Source organism: Salmo salar, chromosome 16 (genome assembly GCF_965601325.2).
Source record: "Salmo salar chromosome 16, fSalSal1, whole genome shotgun sequence".
Taxonomy (NCBI): Eukaryota; Metazoa; Chordata; class Actinopteri; order Salmoniformes; family Salmonidae; genus Salmo; species Salmo salar.
This window is the reverse complement of record NC_138306.1, coordinates 47,831,823-47,859,235: the sequence shown is the minus strand read 5'-3', so window position 1 is coordinate 47,859,235 and position 27,413 is coordinate 47,831,823. Positions and strand designations below refer to the sequence as shown.

Below are 27,413 nucleotides of genomic sequence, written 5' to 3'. Positions count from 1 at the left end.
ACACACTTGAGAAGCAATTAATTGAGAAGCAATTAATACCACAACAAAATGATCCAAAAGTTAAATCAAGCAGTTTTATTTTATTGGCACTGTGGTGGGTAGACAGTACGGCAGCCAGATACACATGTAATGCTGAAAAGGAGAGAAGCACGCCACCTTGTGTTAACAAACAGTACATTGTATGAGGAAAAAACAGAGCCGTCTGTTCAACCAGAGAACGTACTCATAAAGGAGAGGAGGAGGAGTGCTGATCTAGGATCAGTTTAGTCTATTAGGTCATAATGAAGAAAATGATATGGAACTTCCGTTTTCATTGCAAAATGCTACAGAGTGCACTAATGAACACGGCCTGTCAGGTGGGGTGAGAGATGGACGTGGCTAGGGTAAAGGGCTGTAGGTACACGCCCCTGAGTGGAGATGAAGGATGCTGCATGGAGAACTGGGTCAGAGGGACACCATCACTCACTGGCCCTGCGCTCACTCTCACGCAGTGAGGGGTAGGGGAGATGGAACATCGGAGGGCAAGGAGGGTGTGTGTGTGTGTGTGTGTACGCAAATCTTATGATCTCCCTGACTCTATGCATAGAAGACACTGCTTTCTTCATTAAAGATGCAATGCTCTTTCACTCACTTCATTTTCACAAGTTTGGATGTGACTCATCCTCTCCTGTTGTCAGGGGCGTGTGTGTGAGAGCCCGGCTGGCCCAGCTAGAGACCAGGGGCCGGTGCTGGTGGGCTTCAGGACCACACAGAGACAAGCCAAACCAGAGAGGGAGGCCAGGCCAAGTGTTTTAATAAAGCTGAAAGTAGTCTAGTGAGTTTGGTTTCCTGCTCTTCTGCATCTCATCACCCTCAGTCTTCCCCAATCTCTTTTTTATCCCTCTCTCTGTCTGTCTACCTCTTTTTCCCTGGTCTCTCTTTCTCTCTGTGTCTGTCTCTCCTACCTTCGCTCTTTCCCTATCTCCTTATGCTACCTGATCCCGGCCCAGCTCTTAATTCTCCACGCTGCAGCATTAAATAGATATGCCCTGGTGAGCGAGAGGGTCAGCCCTTATTTCCGCAGCGCTTAATGAGAAGCACATTTCCGTGGTCCGCTCCGTAACCCCCCCAGCCTTCACATCCTGTCCGCCACCCCCCCGAACCTGACCGAACTGACTGGGATGATGAGCCCCCCGGGAGGGAGGAAGTGAGGTGGAGGAATCAGAAACCAACCCAAAACACCAGGGCACAGTACTGGACAAAGACTAATAAACACTGGATCGTCTCATTCCTTTACGTCACGAAAAGGGTTTCTCTTGTTAAAACCCTCATCACTAATTGCAATGAAACTCACTATAATTGGTTTTGTACAGACACACCCACCACACATTCTGGCTGTGTCAGAGTTGGCGTGCTATGACTATCGAGTGGACTCGTATCTGGTTACAATTGTTGTTCACCTGCTTTAAATAGGGAAGGTGTGTGTGGTGTGTTTACGGCAGGGCCTAGGAGGCGGTGTGTGTGATGTGGTGACTCCAGGCCTATCTGTCAGAGCCCTGGCTCCACCAGAAATACGATGGCTCAAGTCCCTGGCCTCCTGCAACAACCTACCCTGTACACCTCTTATTAATCCACTCAGTCACCTGGCAGAACCAGAGAGCTACACTGAAGGACACGGCCACCGCCTTAAAGGGGCAATAGAGGATTTCTAGATTGGCCTCTAGGGGTGCACGAGCTAAAAAGGGTCGCTAAAAATTGACCTTATTGCACAAACACAGGCATGTGTTTGCCATTAAGTCAAAAACCCGATTTTCTAGATCCATATAATTTTAGAGCCGAGAGGAGTGAAATGGTTTATGGCCCACATCTTATAAGAGAGAGGAGTGAAATGGTTTATGGCCCACATCTTATAAGAGAGAGGAGTGAAATGGTTTATGGCCCACATCTTATAAGAGAGAGGAGTGAAATGGTTTATGGCCCACATCTTATAAGAGAGAGGAGTGAAATGGTTTATGGCCCACATCTTATAAGAGATGGGAGTGAAATGGTTTATGGCCCACATCTTATAAGAGAGAGGAGTGAAATGGTTTATGGCCCACATCTTATAAGAGATGGGAGTGAAATGGTTTATGGCCCACATCTTATAAGAGAGAGGAGTGAAATGGTTCATGGCCCACATCTTATAAGAGAGAGAAGTGAAATGGTTTATGGCCCACATCTTATAAGCTCGCCACTCATTTCTAAGCTCTCTAATGTTATACAAATCGAACTCCAATCGCATGGCTTCAAAATCATAACCTCCACAGCCACTTGTGTCTTTCCTGCTATCGTGGGTATATGACTTGGGCTTCATGTGAATAACAGTTAGAGTAGAGCCAGCCAAACAGGTGAGTAGGAGTGAGCATAGAAGAGAGGGTAGGTGGTGGTGGTGGTCTGGTGTCCTCTACTGCAGTAGGCCCTGGTGGGAGGGGAGGGCTTCTGTATCCCCCTTTCCTCCTCTGCAACATGTTCAACATGCTGACCTGGAAAAGTCCCTGAAGTGGGTCCCCATCTCAGAAATACTTACGCAAGACAGAGTACACATACAAGACACACATACTAAGGATGGGCATTTTAAATGATTTCACTATTCAAACAATACCATGCTTTTTTTTTTTATATATATCTGGTGTGTGTGCACATATGTGCGTGAGTGTGTGTACACATGTGGGACAGCTGCAGACGGCTGGCCCTGGGAATAGGTGCATCATGAATATTCAGGTAAAGCCTCTGGATGAAACAGCTGCCAGAGAGAGAGAGGGAGGGAGAGAGAGAGAGAGAGAGAGAGAGAGAGAGAGAGAGAGAGAGAGAGAGAGAGAGAGAGAGAGAGAGAGAGAGATCAATAGAACGAGAGAGAGAGAGAACGAGAGAGAGAGAGTCGCATGGCCCCACACAGTTGGAAGGAAGGTCTGCTGTGGGGAACAGCCCATTAGGAGGAACAGCTTTGAGACAACAGAGAATAGAGCTCCTACTACACAGACAACCTGAGTTCTGATGTTTTGTTTAATTACAGCACAGACAATGCTAACTGCAGCTTTGGCAGCAGTTGGAGGGAGGCCTGATAGATCAAACACTACGTGAACAATACTAAACAAAAACATAAACGCAACATGCAACAATTTCAACGGTTTTACTGAGTTACAGTTCATATAAGGAAATCAGTCAGCTTAAATAAATTCATTAGGCCCTAATCTATGGATTTCACATGACTGTGCAGGGGTGCAACCATGGGTGGGCCGGGGAGGGCATAGGCCCACCCACTTGGGAGCCAGGCCCACCCACATGTGGTCTGCGGTTGTAAGGCCGGTTGGACATACTGCCAAATTCTCTAAAACGAAGTTCGAGGCGGCTTATGGTAGAGAAATTATCATTAAATTATCTGCCAACAGCTTTGGTGGACATTCCTGCAGTCAGCATACCAATTGCACACTCCCTAAAAACTTGAGACATCTGTGGCATTGTGTTGTGTGATAAAACATTTTAGAGTGACCTTTTATTGTCCCCAGCACAAGGTTGACTTGTGTAATGATCATGCTGTTTAATCAGCTTCTTGATTTGCCACATCTGTCAGGTGGATGAATCATCTTGGCAAAGGAGAAATGCTCACTAACAAGGATGTAAACAAATTTGTGCACATCATTTGAGATAAATTCAGTTTTTGTGCATATGGAACATTTATTTTATTTCAGCTCATTAAACATGGGACCAACACTTTACATGCTGCGTTTATATTTTTGTTCTGTGTGTGTGTGTGTGTGTGTGTGTGTGTGTGTGTGTGTGTATGTATGTATGTATGTATGTATGTATGTATGTATGTATGTATGTATGTATGTATGTATGTATGTATATATATATATATATATATATATATTAGAGAGAGAGACAAAGGTAGTCTAGTGGTTAAGAGTGTTGGGCCAGTAACTGAACAGTTACTGGTTCAAATCCTAGAGCAGACTAGGTGAAAGAAATCTGTTGATGAGCCCTTGAGCAAATCACTTAACCTTAATTGCTCCTGTAAGTCACTCTGGCTAAGAGTATCTGCTAAAATGTACTTCTACAATTAAGTACTGGGATATACAGTATGTCATGGAATGTTTTAGACTACTAAGGCACTACCACTTTAATTTCTGGTGGTCAGACATGAAATGGCAACAGAGAGCATCCCAGGGAATTTAAAGGACAATTCCACCCAAAAACTATATTTTGGATTTGTTTGATTAGTCAATTGTCCCAAAAAGTTTTGCTTGTCAGCACTTATGTTTTCAAGATATGTAACTCCCCGTATGATGCATTTTCCATTACATTTAAAACATTGGTGGGGAATGCTCACAGTTTCTTTATGATCATGTAATCTAGTATTTTTATTGTGTTTTGTATTAACATTTTGTGCAGAGCTCATTTGAAAAAGAGACTTGGTCTCAATATGACACCCTGTTAAAATAAAGGTTGATAATTGACTAACCAGAGAGTATTAGCTCCCCTAGCATTGAAAATAGAATGAGTGAGGCCCTCACAGAATCGCAAAACACTGTTTTGTGGACCTTCACAACCTGCATTCTCTCTTAGTTGATGCTATCATGAAATCAACAAACTCTATCATCTTATCATATGGATAGTGCATGGGGTAGTTCCATGGATAATGAGCCATTCAATATTTGTTAGAACACAAGTGAGAACGTCATTATTTCCTGGTTGAACTATCTGTAGGCCCTGTAGTTTCCCATCTAGAGCAGATGTTAAAGTGAATCAGATGTCATTTCCTTACAGCAACAACCGCTTCCTTTCTTCAGACTATTCTTTTGTCATGTACAGGGAATTTCTGCACTGCATGCCCTGGAGGGAGTTTCCAAACCTGTGTGTTTCGGGGTTAAATCAAGTTCCTTACCAAACTTTTCCCCCTAAATATGACAATTCTAATGTTGACTCTCCTCCGCCGGGGGAATAAACACAAATCCTGATTTGGGCTGTCCAGCTGTTTGAGCAACAACTGTCTGTTAAAGCTGCTGCTCCTCAGGGGAGCCACCCTGATCACATGTGATTCATCTGTTCACAACAACAACAAAACAATACCGCCACGATAAGACCTAGAGTAGGTACTACTACATCCTCCTGATATACAGAAAAAGTCCACTTCAATTTGGATATAAACTTCAAATCTAAGGCGCTCACAAATCCAGGTGAAGCGTATGCCTGTAGTATGGATCTTCTGTTAAGTCAGTTGAAAACTTTCACATTTCACGTTAATTTAGCATAAAACCTATGATTGAAATGCTAATCTATTTCTAAACTGGCCTTGTGTATCTGCCAGGAAAAATGACCTAGAACTCTACTGAAGTTACTCTACCACCCCCTCCCCTTTCGAAAGTGTGAAATGGAGAGAGGATTTAATTACATTTACTTTATCATTTTTGTTTATTTCAATTTAGTTCAATGTCCTTGATTTCTTCACGGTGTCCCAGTTATCGATGCGATACGAGCCAAATCTGTTTCGGAAACTTCTGTGTCACGGAAGTGATGCAGAGAGGAGAACAGATGGGATGAATTAATTAGCCCATGTATGTTTAAGTAGAAAGGTATTTATTTGCGTGAGTGGCCAAGGAGCGGAATTACAGAAAGAAAGGGGGGAAAAAAAGAGAGGGACAGGGGAGTACTTCTTTTTACAGAATCTCAATGAAACCGGCGTTTTCACAAGCTCACAGCGATCGGGTTGCAACACAGAGTGGTTTCGGGGAATTATAAATAAATACGAGTAAAATAGGCAATCTAGAGTGGAGGAAAGCTCTTTGTTTACGGGGGGCTTTGGAGACCTGAGACGGACCCTCCAAATAAATAAATACAACCGCTACAGGAAGTTCAGCTGCTTCCCCTCAGGTCCAGTTTAGTTTTATTAGCTACAGTCCTGTAGAGATACCAAACAATGAGTCGTTCTCCCCCCCTCGCTCTGCCCCTGCATGTGTACCGCTCCCACAGTGGGTCTCTGGCCTCCTCCACAACACTAGCACTGATCAAAGCAGTCATCTAGAGATCGCTAACAGACTTTTAGACTGAGATGCAGTTAGAATTCTTCCAGTAGGAATGAACAAGAACCAAACTGATTTGGCTTAACGTAGAGAATCTTTGAGAGTTGGAACTTCACCTCTGAAATAAAGTACCACTCTGTTCTGCATCCATTCTTTAAACCTTGTCAATAATTGACACACAGCACGCACCTGAAAATGGCAAAAGGCACGAGAGGACAGGTGCGAGGGGTTGAGCTCGGGCTTGGTTGAGGAGGCTGGCGAAACAGCTTGCTCTCAGTGGGGGTCCCGCAGAAGGAGCAGGTGAAGATATCCATTGCACCTCTTTTACAGTATGTACCTGACACCCATTTAGAGAGGGAGTGATGGAGGAATGAGAAGAGAGCCCTGGCAGTACAGGAAGCCGGGCGATGAAGATGAGAGTGCAGACGCCATCTGGCAAAGGTTTGGGTCAGTAAGTCAGAGGAGAGGACAGGCTATGCGAGGGTCAACCGCAGTGATGTCACTGTCTCTTATGACCACAACCCTAGCACATACAAAACAAGAAGGCTACAGTCACAGGGTTCCGCTGGGGGGTTTTGAAAGAGCCCCATCATGGATTTCATCATCAGTCATTCACATACTGTATATAATCAGCCTGAGAGCTTGTTTAAAGTGAATATGTGTCCAATTAAGGTGTATGTTTTTCTCTGTTAAGAGAAATAATCCTTGGCCATCACCACCCCACCAGCAGGGGGTATCTTGGGATGTGAGGTCTGTCTGACCCGTGGTTCCCACAGCATGGTGTGTAATCTGAGCTAGAGGGCCATCCATCCCCACAGCTCCAGTGATACTGACCACATACACGGCCAGCCAGGGCCAGCCAGACCACGGATCTCCAGCTGGGCTGTACTGTACACACTACAGTCATTTACAGGCTTAATTAAGGCTGCTGCGTCCGCCGTTCTCCCATTTCATTGTTCCTCTCCCTTAATGAGCCCTTTCATTCACCCCAAATGGCTCTTTTATTCACTCGGCGAGGAAGAGGAGCGTGATGCCTAAAACAAACTCCAACCGTGACTGTCTGGGACGGGTGGCCCGGGTGGGGTAAGGATGGGGGCAGTAAAAAGTGGGTTTCCCCCTCTCCTCCTTCCAGCAGTTTGGGGCTGGACTGGGACACCAAATATGGTTCATTAATTCTCCCGGTCGACCATCAGTCCTGGGCTCCCACAGCCTTCTCTGGTTTCACCCTCTCTACAGCCCAGGTACCTGGGCCAATACATTAATGGTTTCACCCTCTCCACAGCCCAGGTACCTGGGACAATACATTAATGGTTTCACCCTCTCCACAGCCCAGGTACCTGGGCCAATACATTAATGGTTTCACCCTGTCCACAGCCCAGGTACCTGGGCCAATACCTGGATGGTTTTACCACCTTTACACCCCAGACACCTGTGGTGGAAAACCCTCAGCCACTGATCACTGGTAAAACTGGAGATATTGCCAACAGATCTCTGACCAAAACAGGCTGATTGTACAGTGATACAGAGCAAATAAAGAAGATGGAGTCAGCAAGCAACAAAAAAAAGCTAGCAACAAAAAAAGCTAGCAACAACATAAAGCTAGCAACAACATAAAGCTAGCAACAAAATAAAGCTAGCAACAAAATAAAGCTAGCAACAAAATAAAGCTAGCAACAACATAAAGCTAGCAACAACATAAAGCTAGCAACAACATAAAGCTAGCAACAAAATAAAGCTAGCAACAAAAAAAAGAATGCTACAAATATCTCTGCTAGGATTCCAAAAAATAGGGCCAAGAGGAAAGGAGCCGGGCTGTGACAACGGAAGCACACTCATTCAGCGGGAAGATGGAAACAATTAGTGTTAGGGAGGACCTGCTCTGTGTTCACCGAAGGATGGCTTGGATTTGGGGAGAGGAGGATCCCGGCTGTACCCTGATTGCAGGAGGATGTATCCACTTTGGGAGGCAGGCCGGTCGGCGCTCTCACTTTCTCCAGGCCACAGTGGAGGTCAAGGGCCAGGGTGGAGGGACTTCAGGAGGGAATACCAATTTCTCCTCAACAGACCCATCGCCATACAGAACCACCACTAAATTAAAAAAAATAATAATAATGTATCCTCTGGCCTTCCTGACCATTTAATGATGGATTCTAATGAAGTGAAGGATACCCCCCCCCCGACCAAGGCCCTGCTCGCCTCCCTACCGCCTGCCTACCCCTACCTCTGCGGAAGCACAGTTCCCGCTCAGCCCAGTCAGAACGGTTCGCTGCTCTGGCACCCAAGTGGTGGAACAAGCTCCCTCACGATGCCAGGACAGCGGAGTCAATCACCACCTTCCGGAGACACCTGAAACCCCACCTCTTTAAGGAATACCTGGGATAGGATTAAGTAATCCTTCTAACCCTCCCCCCCCACCCTCCCCCCCAAAAAATATAGATGTACTACTGTAAAGTGGTTGTTCCACTGGATATCATAAGGTGAATGCACCAATTTGTAAGTCGCTCTGGATAAGAGCGTCTGCTAAATGACATAAATGTAAATATATTAAATATCTAATAGCCTGCATACATGGGCTTCAAAGGCATGCTACTGAACAACTGAATTGACAGGGATTTACATGGTCTCTGTGTCTCCAACCCTGACTAACTCCTCCATCCCACCTCCTTGGGCCATCCCACATCAGAGACCGGTGTGGGATTCAGATTAGCCAAGCACCATTTTCTCCCCAGTGTGCTCAAGGAAAAACACATTATAATCTTATGTACATACTCCAGGCCCAGAAAGGGAGCCCATGTGGCTGTAATGTGTGAACACCTGCCTGCCTTGTCTGCCAGCCCAGTGGGTCACCTTGCTCCTCTGGACAGATGGTTGCCTTCGCTGGCTCCCCCACCACCAACAGCACCTCCCCCACCACCAACCCCCCCCCGACCAAGGCCCTTCTACCCCGATTGCTCAGTTTGGCCAGGCAGCTAGTTTTAGGAAGAGTCTTGGTGGTTCTAAACTTCTTCCCTGGAGGCCACTGTGTTCTTGGGGAGCTTCAATGCTGCAGAAATGTTATGGTACCCTTCCTCAGATCTATGCCTCGACACAATCCTGTCTCTGAGCTTTACGGACAATTCCTTCGACCTCATGGCTTTGTTTTTGCTCTGAAATTCACTGTGAACTGTGGGACCTTATATTTTATTTCACCTTCATTTAACCAGGAAAAGGCCATTGAGAGCTAGAGTCTCTTTTTCAAGGGAGACCTGGCCAAGAAGGCAGCAACAATCAATACATTACAGAATTAAAACATACAAAACAATACAACATGATCCAGCCTAAAAAAAAGCATTTACAGTCCTCCGTAACAGAGTGTCCCATCAATATTTTAAATTAATTCAGTGGCACTAACATATCTAAATTAAGCATGGATTGTAGACTATTCTATGCCTCTGGTGCACAAGACGAGAAGGCAGTCTTGCCTAATACTTGCCAACCTACCATTTGGTACAAGGTGCAATAGTGGGTGAGTGACTTGGCATTTGTAATAAAGCGCAAGGATGCGTGATACATCATTCTACATCTGCATTGCTTGCTGTTTGGACTTTTAGGCTGGGTTTCTGTATAGCACTTTGTAACATCAGCTGATGAAGAAATGGCTTTATAAATACATTTGATTGATTGATGATAAACAAAGTCGTCTCTGTAAGATGGAGGAGGCTGCATGCATATACAGCAAGTCACCATAATAAATTACGGAGAGAAAAGTGGCCTGAACAAGCTTCTTTCTAGCCATAAGCGGGAGCCTTATTACGAAAATAAAAACTACATTTCAATTGAAGCTTCCTCACAAGATTAGCCATATGAACTTTAAAGGACAACTTGTCATCCAACCATATACCTAGGTATTTGTAGGATGACACTTTCAATGGATAAGCCACCAGATGTGTCAATGCTAACCTTCTCTGGCTGAGGGCAAGATCTGGTAAAGGTCAAGAATTTAGTTTTTTTGTACATTCAAGACCAGTTTGAGCCCATAAAGGGAGGCCTGCAGTAACTGAAAAGCAGTCTGGAGCTCTTCAACAGCCTGAACCAGAGAAGGAGCACATTAATATATAACTGTATCATCTGCATATAGATGCAGCTTTGCTGGTTGCAGCCCATTTCCCAAATCATTAATACAAATTGAGAACAACACAGAAGCTAAAATGGAACCCTGGGGCACACCTCTATTAACCTCAAGATAACTAGACTTGTGATTGTCAGTATATACATAGTGTTCTGTCAGAAAGATAGCTCCTAAACCAATTTACTGCCCCTTCACTGAGACCAATGTTACTGAGTCTAGCTAGCAACAATTAATGGTCACCTAAATCAAATGCCTTTGATAAATCAACAAACATGGGCAGCACAATGTTGCTTTTTATCAAGTGCATTTATGATGTCATTTGCCACTGCTATTGCTGCAGTTGTGGTGCTGTTCCCCGATCTAAAGCCAGACTGAACCCCACTCAGTATGTACTTTTCAATGAAGATGTTTTTTTTAACTGTGAGTTCACTAGGGATTCATAAACTTTGGCCAGGATAGGGAGTTTGGAGATAGGACGATAGTTATTAGCATCTGAGGGATCTCTACCCTATAGCACTGGGGGTCATAAGCTGATTTCCAAATGCTGCGTATGGAATTGGTCAAGAGACTCGAGTTGAAATGGTGAGCCACAGTAATAATTCAGTAATACCAGCTGCTACCTTTAAGAGGTAGGGATCCAGGTTGTCTGGACCTGCAGACTTTTTAGTGTCTATTGCCTTTAGTGCTTTATAGACCTCAGCATAAGAAACAGGCTTTAAGTTAAAATGGTTCACATGAGGGCCTATATCATAGTTTACTGTAACAGAGCTTACATTTGAGGCCTGGGCCCCACCATTATCAAAAACTGAACCAGTAGATATGAAGTCCTTGTTAAAAACCCCTACAATATCGGCTTTATCCTTCACTTCAGTAGAATCCATCATTAAATGGTCAGGAAGGCCAGAGGATACATTATTTATTTATTTTATTTTACCTTTATTTAACCAGATAGGCCAGTTGAGAACAAGTTCTCATTTACAACTGAGACCTGGCCAAGATAAAGCAAAGCAGTGCGACAAAAACAACACAGTTACACATAAACAAACGTACAGTCAATAACACAAAAATAAAATAAATATCTTTCTATTTATGTACAGTCCGTGCAAATGTAGAAGAGTAGGGAGGTAGGCAATAAATAGGCCATAGAGGCGAAAATAATTACAAATTATCATTAACACTGGAGTGATATATGTGCAGATGACGATGTGCAAGTAGATACTGGGGTGCAAAAGAGCAAGAGGATAAGTAATAATATGGGGATGAGATAGTTGGGTGTGCTATTTACAGATGGGCTGTGTACAGGTACAGTGATCGGTAAGCTGCTCAGGCAGCTGATGCTTAAAGTTAGAGAGAGCGATATAAGACTCCAGCTTCAGAGATTTTTGCAATTCGTTCCAGTCATTGGCAGCAGAGAACTGGAAGGAAAGGCGGCCAAAGGAAGTGTTGGCTTTGGGGATGACCAGCGCAATATACCTGCTGGAGCGCATATTATTACTTACAGTATGAACTCTGAAGATAAATGGGGGGACGATCAATTCACATGTGGTGTCCAGGGCACAGCTGGGGGCTGAAGGGGGTCTATAACAAGCGGCAACAGTGAGAGACCTATTTCTGGAAAGGTGGATTTTTTAAAGGAGCTCGAATTGTTTGGGCACAGACCTGGATAGTAATACAGAACTCTGCAGGCTATCTCCGCAGTAGATTGCAACTCCGCCCCCTTTGGCAGTTCTATCTTGTCGGAAAATGTTAATAGTTAGGGATGGAAATTTCAGGATTTTTGGTGGCCTTCCTAAGCCAGGATTCAGACATGGCTAGAACATCCGGGTTGGCGGAGTGTGCTAAAGCAGTGAATAAAACAAACTTAGGGAGGAGGCTTCTAGTGTTAACATGCATGAAACCAATGCTTTTACGGTTACAGAAGTCAACAAATGAGAGCGCCTGGGGAACCTGACACTGAGTTGATTAGCTTCCAGAACTTGGTATGGTTGTTTAGGTTCTCTGTGACTGCATTTAGATAGACATCTGATTTGGACTTCCTGATCAATCCTGTGCATTTGTTCCTTAGTGCTCTGAAGGAGGCCCAGTCAACAGGAGCATTTGTTTGTCTAGCTTGAGCCCAAGAGACATTTTTCTTTCTAATTAATTCTGCCAAGTTATCTGAAAACCAGGGACTGTCCCTTCCACTGATCCTAAATTTCTACACAGGGGCATGCTTAACACAAATGGACACAAATTTCATATAAAAATAGTCCCAGGCAGTCTCAACATCGGGAATCAGACTTACCCTGTCAATATTATGGTACAGATGATGAAAGAACGCTTTGCTCATCAAATTGTCCAAAATGTCTTTTAAAAATATAACGTGTTTGGCTTTGGTCATTTTTGTATTTCTAACAGAAGCAATTGCACAGTGATCATATAGACAGGTGTGTGCCTTTCCAAATCATGTCCAATCAATTGAATTTACCACAGGTGGACTCCAATCAAGTCGTAGACACATCTTAAGGATAATCAACGGAAACATGATGCCCCTCAGCTCAATTTCGAGTCTCATAGCAAAGGGTCTGAATACTTATGTAAGTAAGATATCTGTTTATTTGTAATAAATGTGCAAAAAAATACACTGCTCAAAAAAATAAAGGGAACACTAAAATAACACATCCTAGATCTGAATGAATGAAATAATCTTATTAAATACTTTTTTCTTTACATAGTTGAATGTGCTGACAACAAAATCACACAAAAATAATCAATGGAAATCCAATTTATCAACCCATGGAGGTCTGGATTTGGAGTCACACTCAAAATTAAAGTGGAAAACCACACTACAGGCTGATCCAACTTTGATGTAATGTCCTTAAAACAAGTCAAAATGAGGCTCAGTAGTGTGTGTGGCCTCCACGTGCCTGTATGACCTCCCTACAACGCCTGGGCATGCTCCTGATGAGGTGGCGGATGGTCTCCTGAGGGATCTCCTCCCAGACCTGGACTAAAGCATCCGCCAACTCCTGGACAGTCTGTGGTGCAACGTGGCGTTGGTGGATGGAGCGAGACATGATGTCCCAGATGTGCTCAATTGGATTCAGGTCTGGGGAACGGGCGGGCCAGTCCATAGCATCAATGCCTTCCTCTTGCAGGAACTGCTGACACACTCCAGCCACATAAGGTCTAGCATTGTCTTGCATTAGGAGGAACCCAGGGCCAACCGCACCAGCATATGGTCTCACAAGGGGTCTGAGGATCTCATCTCGGTACCTAATGGCAGTCAGGCTACCTCTGGTGAGCACATGGAGGGCTGTGCGGCCCCCCAAAGAAATGCCACCCCACACCATGACTGACCCACCGCCAAACCGGTCATGCTGGAGGATGTTGCAGACAGCAGAACGTTCTCCACGGCGTCTCCAGACTCTGTCACGTCTGTCACATGTTTTCAGTGTGAACCTGCTTTCATCTGTGAGGGGCACAGGGCGCCAATGGCGAATTTGCCAATCTTGGTGTTCTCTGGCAAATGCCAAACGTCCTGCACGGTGTTGGGCTGTAAGCACAACCCCCACCTGTGGACGTCGGGCCCTCATACCACCCTCATGGAGTCTGTTTCTGACCGTTTGAGCAGACACATGCACATTTGTGGCCTGCTGGAGGTCATTTTGCAGGGCTCTGGCAGTGCTTCTCCTGCTCCTCCTTGCACAAAGGCGGAGGTAGCGGTCCTGCTGCTGGGTTGTTGCCCTCCTACGGCCTCCTCCACGTCTCCTGATGTACTGGCCTGTCTCCTGGTAGCGCCTCCATGCTCTGGACATTACGCTGACAGACACAGCAAACCTTCTTGCCACAGCTCGCATTGATGTGCCATCCTGGATGAGCTGCACTACCTGAGCCACTTGTGTGGGTTGTAGACTCCGTCTCATGCTACCACTAGAGTGAAAGCACCGCCAGCATTCAAAAGTGACCAAAACATCAGCCAGGAAGCATAGGAACTGAGAAGTGGTCTGTGGTCACCACCTGCAGAACCACTCCTTTATTGGGGGTGTCTTGCTAATTGCCTATAATTTCCACCTGTTGTCTATTCCATTTGCACAACAGCATGTGAAATTTATTGTCAATCAGTGTTGCTTCCTAAGTGGACAGTTTGGTTTCACAGAAGTGTGATTGACTTGGAGTTACATTGTGTTGTTTAAGTGTTCCCTTTATTTTTTTGAGCAGTGTATATAAATAACAGTTTTTGCTTTGTCATTATGGGGTATTGTGTGTAGATTGATAAGGGGAGAAAATGTATTTAATACATTTTAGAATAAGGCTGTAACGTAACAAAATGTGGAAAAAGTCTGAATGCACTGTATGTACTCACACTCAAGAGCTAAACGTGGAAAGAGAGAACGTATCAGTATTACTCTGTGCTGTAAGGTCTTTCCTCTGTCTGCATCTGTCCATCTAGGATCTGATACTTGGTAATAATGGACTCCGTCAGGTTTAAATGATGTCTTAACATCTTTACATCTACCCCCGTTCTCTACCGTCTCCATGCTGACCCACCTCCCTGACTTCCCAGGCTGTGCTCCGTACCCCTACCACATCCTGTGTCTTACCCTCTGGCCCCCTCTGGTCTTCCCCCATGCCAGGCAGCAGGAGGACAGCCAGCCCCCTGCTAGGTTTCCCTGCCAGCCGGCCAGGCCAGCCAGCGCAGGGGCCTGGTGCTCCTGGACGTGCCAGGCAGGGCTACAGATGTGCTGCCAGCTTTGCCAGGGGTCACCTTGGAGTGGCCCGTGGCAGCCTGTCCCCCGGCTGCAGCTGGCTCCCAGCTTAATCCGCCATGGGGGGAGGAGAGACGCCAGCCAGTCCTCTGGATCTCTTAGAGTCAACCTCCACTTTTACAGCCACCACTTCATCCTCTGCCTTTCTCACTCCCATTTAGCACTGTTCTGAGATCAGTGTGAGGAGCAGCTACAGGGACATTCTCCATGGCTCTGCTCACTCTGAGCTAAGAGTAATAAAAAAAAGAACACTGCCCCCCCCGTGAGAACTTCCTGTCTTTGTGTGAGGAGAGAGGTGGGGGATTTGGAGGTGAGATCGACCTCTGTAGATGCCCCCGCCAGCTGCTCGCCCTCCCCTGGGTTCAGGGAGTCCGCGGCTCCCCCTGTTGGAGGAGTGTGGAACATGGGTGACCGGCTCGGCGGGGTCAGCAGGTGTCCCTGCCTGGACAGCCGTAAGTAATGGGGTCCTGCGCCTGCACAGGCAGCACTCTGAATCAACTTAATTAGATGGGCGGAATGGGGGGGTGAAAGGCTGGCCACGGGACAAAACGGAGCAGGAGTTGTTACACACGCAGATAAAAAGGGTGATCATTCTACATTTGCGTTTATGGGGAATTAGCTGACCCTGCATGGGTTGGGATGCTGAAAAACTCCTCTGAGAATCTTTTTATTCCCTTCAGATGACTGGGCACAGTTTAGACTGTTGAGAGTAGAAGCTTAACCTGCAGGGTTTTAGAGAAGCGATAATGGCAGCGGCCAGACGCTGCAAAAACAAATGAGAAGTTATCCTGTCATCACCTGCCAGTTCAATTCCAGATGTAAAAACACTCTTCAGACCTTGTTGTTCAGATACTTCACCAATGGGTGAGAGGAGTGAGGACATTCATGGCAGGAAGGGTTGCATGAGTGGCGCTTCCATGATCTCTGGTAAATAGGCAAACTCTTGTGTTGCCATGCGACGCGTTGGAGGGTGTCAGTAGTTGTTAGGGAGGGTCTCTTCTCTTTTCCTTGTTTTAATCGGATTTCTGACATCTGTCCGCTCCTGCTGCTGTCCTCTGCGTGTCCCTGCAGCGTTGCCACCCAGCCACAGAACTGTCAAAGCTCCAAATCACCTCTCCGCATTAGCTCACCTAATCCAGCCCCGCCCTTTTAAATGAACTAAGTAGCAATCTTGATTTTATTTGCTGGAATGGCTAGCTCATTTGTTTAATTGTTGGTGGGCTATTCTGGTAATCAGCGTTATTGGTTTTAAAGTCTTAGTGGGTCAGGAAATACACAGGGATGCATTAGCAATCATTAAAAAAAGAGGCCAGTGGCTTAGTCTGGTGTGATGAAGAAACATTTGAAATGTATAACTGAGACTGATTAAAAATGATCAACAATTATTGAGATGAAACCATTACGCATTATCATGTTTAGATGAGAGATCTCTCCTTTACACACACACACACACACACACACACACGTTAATCTTGAGCTTAATCAGCTGTGCACCCCACAAATATGGTTCATATTTCATGTCTCTCTGTATGAATGGAGTCTGGGGCCAAACAGAGACTGGGGCCAAACACATGACAGTTAGTGAGCAGGTCTTACAGCAGGGCAACACTGGGGCTTCACAGAGCCTACAATCAGATGGAATTACTCATTCACTATGCCAAAGTCACAGTCACCATTATACACATGGGTGTAAGGTCAGAGCAGTGAAATCTGAGCCCCAATATTTAAAACACAGGGAAGTTTCAATTCCTAATTTACAACTCTGACAGGGAGATGTCCTATCTCTGACTGGAATGGTCATCCTAATGGCTCATGATTGTGATTCCATAATGAAACCAAAAAGAGTGGATATTACCATGTAAGGCATACTATATATACAAAAGTATGTGGACACCACTTGAAATTAGTGGATCCGGCTATTTCAGCCACACCCGTTGCTGACAGGTGTATAAAATCGAGCACACAGGCATTCAATCTCCACAGACAAACATTGGTAGTAAAATGGCCTTACAGAAGAGCTCAGTGACTTTCAATGTGGTACCATCATAAAGATGGGCACCTTTCCAACAAGTCAGTTCGTCAAATATCTGCCTTGCTAGAGCTGCCCCGGTCAACCGTAAGTGCTGTGATTGTGAAGTGGAAACATCTAGCCGCGAAGTGGTAGGCCACCCAAGCTCAGAGAATGGGACCGCTGAGTGCTGAAGCGCGTAGAGCGTAAAAATTGTCTGCCCTCGGTTGCAACACTCACAACCGAGTTCCAAACTGCCGCTGGAAGCAACGTCAGCACAAGAACTGTTCATCAGGAGCTTCATGAAATGGTTTTCCATGGCCGAGCAGCTGCACACAAGCCTAAGATCACCATGCGCAATGCCAAGTATCGGCTGGAGTGGTGTAAAGCTTGTCGCCATTGGACTCTGGAGCAGTGGAAAAGCATTCTCTAGAGTAATGAATCACGTTTCACCATCTAGCAGGAGAACGCTACCTGCCCAAATGCATAGTGCCGACTGTAAAGTTTGGTGGAGGAGGAATAATGGTCTGGGGCTGTTTTTCATGGTTTGGGCTAGGCCCCTTAGTTCCAGTGAAGGGAAATCTTAACACTACAGCATACAATGAAATTCTAGATGATTCTGTGCTTCCAACTTTATGGCAACAGTTTGGGGAAGGCCCTTTCCTGTTTCAGCATGACAATGCCCCCGTGCACAAAGCAAGGTCCATACAGAAATGGTTTGTCGAGATCGGTGTGGAAGAACTTGACTGGCCTGCACAGAGCCCTGACCTCAACCCTATCGAACACCTTTAGAATGAATTGGAACGCCGACTGCGAGCCAGGCCTAATCGCCCAACTTCAGTGCCCAACCTCACAAATCTTCTTGTGGCTAAATGGAAGCAAGTCCCCGCAGTAATGTTCCAACATCTAGTGGAAAACCTTCCCAGAAGAGTGGAGGCTGTTTTAGAGGCAATGGGGGGACCAAATCCATATTAATGCCCATGATTTTGGAATGAGATGTTAAATGAGCAGGTGTCCACATACTTTTGGTCATGTAGTATATGCTGCCTTCAGATAGTCATGGTGGAGGAAGATGGAGAGAGAAGTGTCAAAAGTGAATAAATACGGGTAAGGATCCAGTTACGCCAACAAACCATCTTTCCCTCAGTCATCACCAAACACCCCCCTACCTACCTCCCTTTTACTGGAGAGACTGACACCTTTTTTTGGCAGCAAAGTGGCGGGTAGCTAGAGACCAAGAAGCGAGCTATGGAGAGAAAATTATCACTTTTCAGCACGTACACACACCTCCTCCAAATACCAGATGGCATTTCTGGAATCCATTTCCATTTTTTTGTGGCTATTACAAAAGGAAAACTCCCAAAAGAACACACACTTCTACAAATCAATACCACTCCTTCACAAATAGTAAATATAGATTAACAGAGACATTAAAAGCTATTTTACAGCTTACTAAACTCCGTAAACAAACAAAAGGAGCATTTCCTGGTTGGAGCCAGGGAAACAGCCAGGGTTGGAAAACCGAGCATTACCAAACTGTGAGGAAGACAGCATATGCATGAGCCAGTGTCCATGATTGTTTGATATTGTGCCTTGAGTGGCACAGAGCCATGGCAGAGGGAAAAACAATCCCCACTTTGTTTAGCACCGCTCCCCTTAGGTTTAGAGAGAGAGAGATGAGGGAAAGAGAGGGGGCAGAAATAGAGAGCGAGAGCAGGGAGAGAAAAAGAGAAAGTGTGTGAAAGAGAGTGAGAGGGTTTGCACGAAAGAGAGGAGAGAGAGAGAGACGTAGAGAGAGGCAGTCTAAGTCCCTGCTGAGTGAGACAGCGTTCACATACGCCTTCCCACGCTACCACAGTGTGCTGCCCACCACCAAACACCCAGGAACTGTGCTAGAGGAAACAAGCTACTATAGTGTGGCTGTGTTTCCACTCATACACCTGCCACTCAGCTAAACTCCAATGCACTGGGGGATAATGAAAGTAGCCCATCGACAGTAAGAATGTGAAAAATTCTGTATGCTAACAAGTCACAAACTGACTCCAGCATGAATCCCCCAGAGTGGAAATCACAGTGGGTCAGTTACTGATATCTGTCTGTCTCAGTCTCAGGTCTATAATGGAGCATGTTCTTCTACTCCCATGGTTTCCTCCCCCACTCCCCCAGCAGGACAAGCCCCCGACAATCCAAGCCTCGAAAAACGGCACCAGAGTGGCCCAAAGAGCCAGCTGTCTTGGCCAGTAGCCATCGTTCTCTGGGGAGGGACAGAGAGGGAGATGGGGATAGAGAGAGGAGGACAGAGAGGGAGATGGGGGTAGAGAGCGAGAGAAGAGGGAGGACAGAGGGAGATGGGGATAGAGAGCAAGAGAAGAGGGGAGGACAGAGAGGGAGATGGGGATAGAGAGAGAAAAGGAGGAAAGAGGGGGAGATGGGGATAGAGAGAGAAGAGGAGGAAAGAGGGGGAGATGGGGATAGAGAGAAGAGGAGGAAAGAGGGGGAGATGGGGATAGATAGAGAGAAGAGGAGGACAGAGAGACGGATGGGGATAGAGAGAGAACAGGAGGACAGAGGGAGATGGGGATAGAGGGAGAAGAGGACATTTGTCTGAATAAAATAATATTATTCAGACACATACGACTGATAACCTAAAATAAATGACAAAATAAACATTTAGATCAAATCAGGCAAGAATGGTTTGTTGTTTTTCAATTTAAATAGCCTGGACTGAATCCCAAACGTCTCATCCTCAGTTCTTGTCTATTTTCACACAGACTCGACCCAAAGCTGATTTTCTCCTTCCTGCTCCTCTCCTGTTCACAACATCACCAGGTGCCAAATGAGAGCCCTCCACTAAGCCTCATTAATATCCATCTGCATCCAAGAACATCGTCACATGCAGATGGTCATTGGGGCTGTGAATTGCCTGAGACTGACTGGTCATTAATATTATCAAAAATAAGCATCATCTAAATGTAGCAAAAGAAGAAGTACTGTGGAACGTCTGAGGGAACTATTCCAAATCTGTCTCCTATGGTCTTTCTCCTCAGATGTAACATCGCAACAAAAAGAAAGCAAAAACACCCTGAGGCATGTTTTTGTGCCTAAGACACGACATATGAACGGATATTACGGCCTTTTGCTTAAGTCATTCAGAATGTTCCACTACAATATTGCAAAAAGAAGCTGAAGATCCTAAACCCCCTCCCATCCTAAACCCCTCCCATCCTAAACCTCCTCCCATCCTAAACCTCCTCCCATCCTAAACCTCCTCCCATCCTAAACCCCCTCCACCCTAAACCCCCTCCACCATAAACCCCCTCCACCATAAACCCCCTCCACCATAAACCCCCTCCATCCTAAAACTCCTGCATCCTAAACCCCCTCCACCATAAACCCCCTCCATCCTAAACCTCCTCCCATCCTAAACCCCCTCCACCCTAAACCCCCTCCACCATAAACCCCATCCACCATAAACCCCCTCCACCATAAACCCCCTCCATCCTAAAACTCCTGCATCCTAAACCCCCTCCACCATAAACCCCCTCCACCATAAACCCCCTCCATCCTAAAACTCCTGCATCCTAAACCCCCTCCACCATAAACCCCCTCCACCATAAACCCCCTCCACCATAAACCCCCTCCACCATAAAACTCCTCCCATCCTAAACCCCCTCCACCCTAAACCCCCTCCACCCTAAACCCCCTCCACCCTAAACCCCCTCCACCATAAACCCCCTCCACCATAAACCCCCGCCACCATAAACCCCCTCCATCCTAAAACTCCTCCCATCCTAAACCCCCTCCACCATAAACCCCCTCCACCATAAACCCCCTCCATCCTAAAACTCCTGCATCCTAAACCTACTCCACCATAAACCCCATCCATTCAAAAGAAATTCAACTCCTCAACGTGCACATACCACTGGTAGAACAACAAAGATAAGCTAATTTCACCAAGACCTGAAATGATACCACACAGTGTATGGTGTATCTACAATGTAGTGTATCTACAGTATAGTGTATCTGCAGTATATTTGCAACAATATATAACGGCAACAAAAGTAAACAGTTGTAGTTCAGTGTGAATTTAAAAAAAACAATAACGCAAGTTTCCATTAAATATCATACACATATCCCATCCTAGAGGACAAAGGACTAACACCATTTGTAATGTTACTGTGGTCATAAGGTCAGAGAATCCCAGGTCGTTGATACAGACCCAGCTGACAGCCTGACGCACTAGGAGCTAGTTCACACTGTGCAACACCGGTGGGCGCGCACGCACGCACGCGCACACACACACACACACACACACACACACACGCACGCGCACACACACACACACACACACACACACACACACACACACACGTCTACTGTGAACCAGTAGACACTTACCTCCCAAGCTGTAGGGCCTATGGTGTACAGCTGCTCAGGCAGAGACAGAGAGACAGACAGAGAGAGCGAGCGAGAGAGACAGAGAAAGACAGAGAGACAGAGAGAGAGAGAGCAAGCAAGCATGCAGTGTTCAACCAAGTGTTCAGGAAGTTCAAGCAGACAATTTTAATCCTCCAATTTCCTCCTCTCTAATCACGTCTCGCTCGTCCATGGCAGAGACCAAATTGGAAACATCTTCCGCACAATATGACACTAACACTGTAACTCCTACACACACGTAGCAGGAACGTGGCCCAAACATTCAGACGTTTTCATGTCCTTTTGTGACGGTTACATGGTGGAACGGTAGATTAGTGTGACAAATTGAGACGCTAAAATGATCAAAACTGATTATCGACTATTGAGTGTGTGGAGCAAAGCAATATGGACATTAATGTATTTTAATGTCAATGGAGCATAAAGCCGACATTTAAAACCTCAAACTGTTCACTTCTGCAACAATGCTGAAGTCCTTTCGTCAACTATGAGACGGAGTCACAACCGATGTGGACACATTATCTTTTCTTTATCTACCATAGACAAACTAAATCTTTTGGTGAGTCTACACAATCTAGAATTGTTTGGGCACTTGTAGATTTGGCCTTAGCCTTAATCTGGGTGCCAGGTCATCAGATAAACGTGAGGGCTGGCTAATGAACATGACCTCGCACAGAATACGAAGGCAACAAGGGAGCACAAAGCCGCTGAATCGTTAGACACAAAGACCTGATTCATCAAGTTGACCAATCAGGGTTTGAACCTTGTTGCCCCAAGAGAGCAATTCAATTGAATAATTTGAATCCTGAATAAACAACTGCAATTAGAGACAATAAAATCATCAACACCAATTATGAAGAACATCTACTGACATAGGTACTCAGAGTTGATGTTCTTCAGGGCAGATTGTTGTTTGGAGTGAAAAAACAACAATGACAGCCAGTACTTGACTGAAATAGGTGCCGGTACTGTTTATATTTAGGTGCAGAAGCTCCACAATACTTTTGAGCTAATATACTAGAAGAGGTGCAGAAACTCGAGCAGTAGAAAATTTGAGATGATATCTCCCGCCAAAATCAAGCCCTAGTTGGAGCAGGGTTTGGGAGGGCGTTGGGGGTAGTGTTAAATGACTGTATGGTAATTATTTTATGCCCTCACGCCATACCCCCTCCCTCTCTCCGACACTGGCTCTCACACACTCATATGCATATGCCCACTAACACTTACAGTAGGAACAGATACTGTACACACACACGCACGGTGCACATTTGCCTGATGGGGGGGGGGGGGGGGGTCTACTCACTAACAAGTGGATTATAGGAGCGACACTTGTAGAGCAGTTGAAATCTCATTAGCCCCTCCGGTGGTGGAATATGACATGAGCGCGTTGTTAACGGGCTGGTGGTTCGCAACCCCCAGAGCCCAGGCACAAGCAGGGTTAATTACAGTGGCCGACTTCAAACAAAGCCTGGATACCTTTAAAACATACAGAGAGGCTCGACACAGCCACTGCACGGGAGCCCCAGCCCCCCGCCACCTCTCAAAAGACTAAACGTTGAGTAACACTTTAAATATAGGGTACATGTAAAATAGAATAATATCCACCCACATATCAGAAAGAGGTGATACTTTGACGCCTGCTACTGGCACTTCAAAATCAAAAAAAAACTATGGACTCTTTTTTTACAAAATTAAACAGGAACGGTTACTAAATAAATGTCAAGGTAGAGAAACTTGCTAATTACAAAAATGCAAATAGACCATTGCGTGAAGTATGAGGAAAGATGAAAGCAAGCATGGTAGGTAGAAAAGTAGGCACACAGAAGGGTAAGTGCACAGACTGAAACATTTGTGACAAGTGTCATTTGGATGTGTGCTACAAAAGATAGCAAACCTACAGTGCAGCTCGATCAAAACTGACTAAAGCCAGGGAGCACTCAATGCTGATGTGTATTTGAACTGGTCATCATGAAAGCCCTTTTATGAAAACCTTGCAATGATGAAATTCATGAAATATAAATGAATCTACAAGATGGTCCACTAAAATAGGACGTCATAACTTTTAATTTGGGAAATGCATTTCAAATAAACAAGCTGTACAAGATTATTTTTTAAATGTACGTATTAAAATTGGTGAATCTTTTTTTATTGAACCTTTATTTAACCAGGCAAGTCAGTTAAGAACAAATTCTTATTTACAATGACTGCCAAACCCTCCCCTAACCCGGATGATTCTGGGCCAATTGTGCACCGTCCTATTGGACGCCCAATCACAGCCGGTTGTGATTCAGCCTGGAATCAAACCAGGGTCTGTAGTGATGCCTCTAGCACTGAGATGCAGTGCCTTAGACTGCTGCGCCACTCATACTGCTAGTGTAGTCATTTAAAAATAAGTGGAGAAAGGTTTCTACATCCCCTGTATTTAACAGGACGGTGACAAATGTGTAGAAACCACAGCCATACCAGAGGTAAAATGCTCCCTAGAATGAACAGGAAATAATAATACAATTTAAGGTAGCCTATAGAACAGCTCACACAAAACATACAGCAGATGATGTGGTAACTGCCAGATAACTGACAAAGCTCAATTCATTACTAATAGGGAAAGAATATACTGTTTTGTAGGCCACTTCTTTCCTAATAACATTTTAGAAAATGTGGACTTTTCAGCAATAAACAAAACTCTGACCAATCTGTCAAGATATATTTACAAATGAGGGTTGCGCCCTTACAATTACAAGGCGTGTTTTTGCAATGGTAATAATGTGGCAAAGCTTGAAGCAATTATATATGTATATATTTGAATTATTCTGAAGAACACAGGAACTGATAATGGTAGGACTGTCTTCAATAAAATATGAATGCCAAATAGAAAACATTTGAGCTCAAATAGAAATGTATGAATTCCACATTTAAATAAATCAAATGTGGAGTGTACTGACAGGAGTCACTGTCTGTGCTAATCTGGAATAATTACTATAACTGTCCTTTTGAAATTAAGCATATAATCCTCTTTCCGCTGTAACCCAACTTAACCTCCAGTGAAATTAAAGTGAATGGGAGCACATGGAATGTCATCAATGGTAATTAACAAAAACAGCCTCCATCAAACAGTGTAAAAAATCCCCATGGCATCCCATAATAACCATGTCATTGTAAGTATATTACTTAATAATAGGAACAAAATCAATTTGAAGAAAGTTAATCGCGGTTTCCTGGGTCGAACAGCTATATTGCATATAACATTCCTAATTTTTAAGGCGATTGTTTTGTATTGCCACAAGATAGTGATTTTGCCAAGTTGGTTACTAAAAAACAGAACATTTCAAATGTCATTGTGTATAAACCTTTTTTAATAGAAACCTACAAATTATATTCCAATCTGAGCAAATAAAGAATGTATTGCAACATCACATATCATTAAACATTCACTTAATAAGCAGCACTGAAAGTACATTGTGTTCTTTAGAATTACAACGTCAAAACATCCAATTATTTATTGTACAGAAGACAACAGATTCAGCACCAGCTTATCTATTGACAAATGTCTATTGACTATGATAACTCAATTAATTTAAAAGCTCAGTACTTCCACTGCTTTATACACAATACGTGTCCAATACGAGTTATTACAGTGTATAAGTACAGTTCACAAACTCCCCTTGACAATCCACAGTGGCTGGGATACAGATTTCATTCAGAAATACATATACAACTACCGTATCTCATGAGACAACTTTAAAAAAAATGAAAGAACACGTACAAGAGACCAACTGAAAGCTACATGCTCTTTTAGGAGGATAAAAGTTTAAAAAGCATCAAAAGATTGCAAAAAAAAAATCAAGTCAACTCAGTCCATAAACTGGACAACATTTCCGCACACCCAGTCTTCAGCCCCATGGTCCCAGAGAGAGAGGGCAACAGACAGTGAGGAATGCCCACACATCACTACCCCCCGCCATCCAAAAACAAAACCAGCACTGTACCACCACCAGCCATCTCGTTCCCCTCTGTAACAGGTCCCCTCTGTAGCAAAGGTCTAAAAACATTTTCTCTGTTACTCATAAGGACAGGGACAGGCAGGGTAAAGTTACCGTTTCTCTCCTTCAGCCCCTCATCAGTTCCCTACACACAGGCATGAAGCGCTGCCTGCTGCCTGCCACTGTGGCCAAGGTGGCCTGGGTGAGGGGAGAAGGGGGTGAGAGAATGAGAGAGAGACGGGGGCCAACGGAATGGAATTCTGAAGTTCATGGTCTTCTTACAGAGGAATAATACAGCCATTGTCTCCTGGGAATACAACTATCTTCTTTTATTCAAGCTGGCAAGGAACCTGCCGTGGAGAAAAGGACCAGTGCTCACCATCACACTCCCCTTTCAAAAAATAATTAAAACAATAACGCTGGCAATAATTAAGATAATAGTAATATAATGATGCCAAGGCTAACGAGTCATCCCCTAATGAACATAGGGCGCTGGGAGTTTCAAAGCCCTTTTATCCAGCCGACTGAACTAATTTGTATCTGTTAGCCACAATAGACTATTGTGAATCCCCCTGCCCCTCTTCGTCTCTCAGCAGTCTACAAAGTCCACTTGTCTTGTTTTCTCCGTCTAGTTTAACCTCTCCCCATCGCTGCTGGAGCAACAAGGATGTCAAAGGTTGTCTGGCCTCTATGACCACAACAAGCAAGTTAATCTGCCCCGGCACTGGGTCCGGCTCATGGGGGCTTTTTTCCCCTTCTGTGTGCTTTAATTGCTGGCGCGGCGTCAGAGCTCAGGAGTGGAGTGCGATGCACCACGCAAAAAAACTTGCTGCCTCAGTGTAAACCAGAGGTCTGACAGAAACGGTCCGAGACCTTTTGGTTCTTTTTTTTAACGCCGTCACTGAACCTTCCTCAATTAGATGAGACAAGCGGATGCTGGAAAATATATCAGTTTACTTATGGAAGGGACTGATTGCTCTGTGCACTGCAGAAAAGTTGGAATGAATGTCAGCAGGTGAATTGTTGTTTGTGAAAAAGTGAGAATATTTCCTCTACAAATGGGTATTTATTTTCCTGAACCCAAACTAATGTTCTATAAAACAGGACACTGTAAAAGAACACATAAGTACATCGTTGGCAGGACAATATTTCAGATCTGACATCCTGAATTGAGACGACAAGAAAAAAACAAAAGGGACATGAGTCTCAAGGCTCCAACAGAGAGAAGACTGTGACATTGACAAGACACAAAAACAAACAATACAGTCATTAAAAATCCACTCAATGTGAAGTTGAAAAATTGAGTTTCAAAAAAAGACACAAAAAACATCTTTGTTTTTTTTAAAGGCTCTAAAGAAGAGGTGGGGAAAGAGTTTCTTAAAAGAAAAAAAAAAGGGGAAAAAGAATGGAGGAAGAAGAAAAAAAACAGCTTTGGTTGCTGCCAACTTACCATCCACCAAGTCCTGGCTGAGATGTCGTAGCAGAGCTGCCATTTGATGGAGCCTTCCGTGGTTTTGCCTGCCATTACACTGTCAGCAAGCTTCATCTGATGCTAGCGCACTCACCGGAGATAAGACGCCTAATTGAGAAAACATTCGCACTGGCATGTTGGGAAACATGTAGCCTGCTCCATACCATATGGAATCATGGGTAAAAAAAAAACTGAAAAAAAAAAAACTTGACAATGAACCAATCTGAAGCAGACCCCGTGGCAAGGTGAGCGGCAGTCATCTGCTCAGGGACCGCGCCGTCTTTAGAAAAAACACCAGAATGATGAGCCTTTTTCCACATCACTGAGTGCCTGGGGTCGTTTTTTCTCCCTCTTTAATTAGGGCTTGTTCTTCATCATCACCATCACCACTAGCACGTTGACTTAGGTCTGCACAAGTTCTTCTATTTTCCTGACTTTCTGCTCTCTTTTTTTGGGAGGAGTGGAGAGATTTAATAGGACAGAGTCAGGTAGAGAAAGGGAGTGAGGGCAGTGGGCTGAAGCGCTACAGGCTATTAGGCTGACATTTCTGCCGGACAGATGGAACTGCTTAGACTATCATGCAATGTTTTTTTCGGCTCCCCCCCTTTCCCTCTCCCGGCAAATGT

General features: G+C 44.8%; 1 protein-coding gene across 1 annotated transcript in view; it reads right to left on the bottom strand.

Annotated features, from left to right (window-relative positions):
• The window catches only part of LOC106574075 (nuclear factor 1 A-type), a 236,166-nt gene extending 209,263 nt beyond the window's left edge, over nt 1-26,903 (bottom strand). Inside the window, exon 1 of the mRNA XM_082962756.1 lies at nt 26,767-26,903. Coding sequence (XP_082818882.1) covers nt 26,767-26,862 — 96 coding nt within the window. The 5' untranslated portion in view covers nt 26,863-26,903. The remainder of the gene's footprint in view (nt 1-26,766) is intronic.
• Between the last annotated feature and the right edge of the window lie 510 nt (nt 26,904-27,413).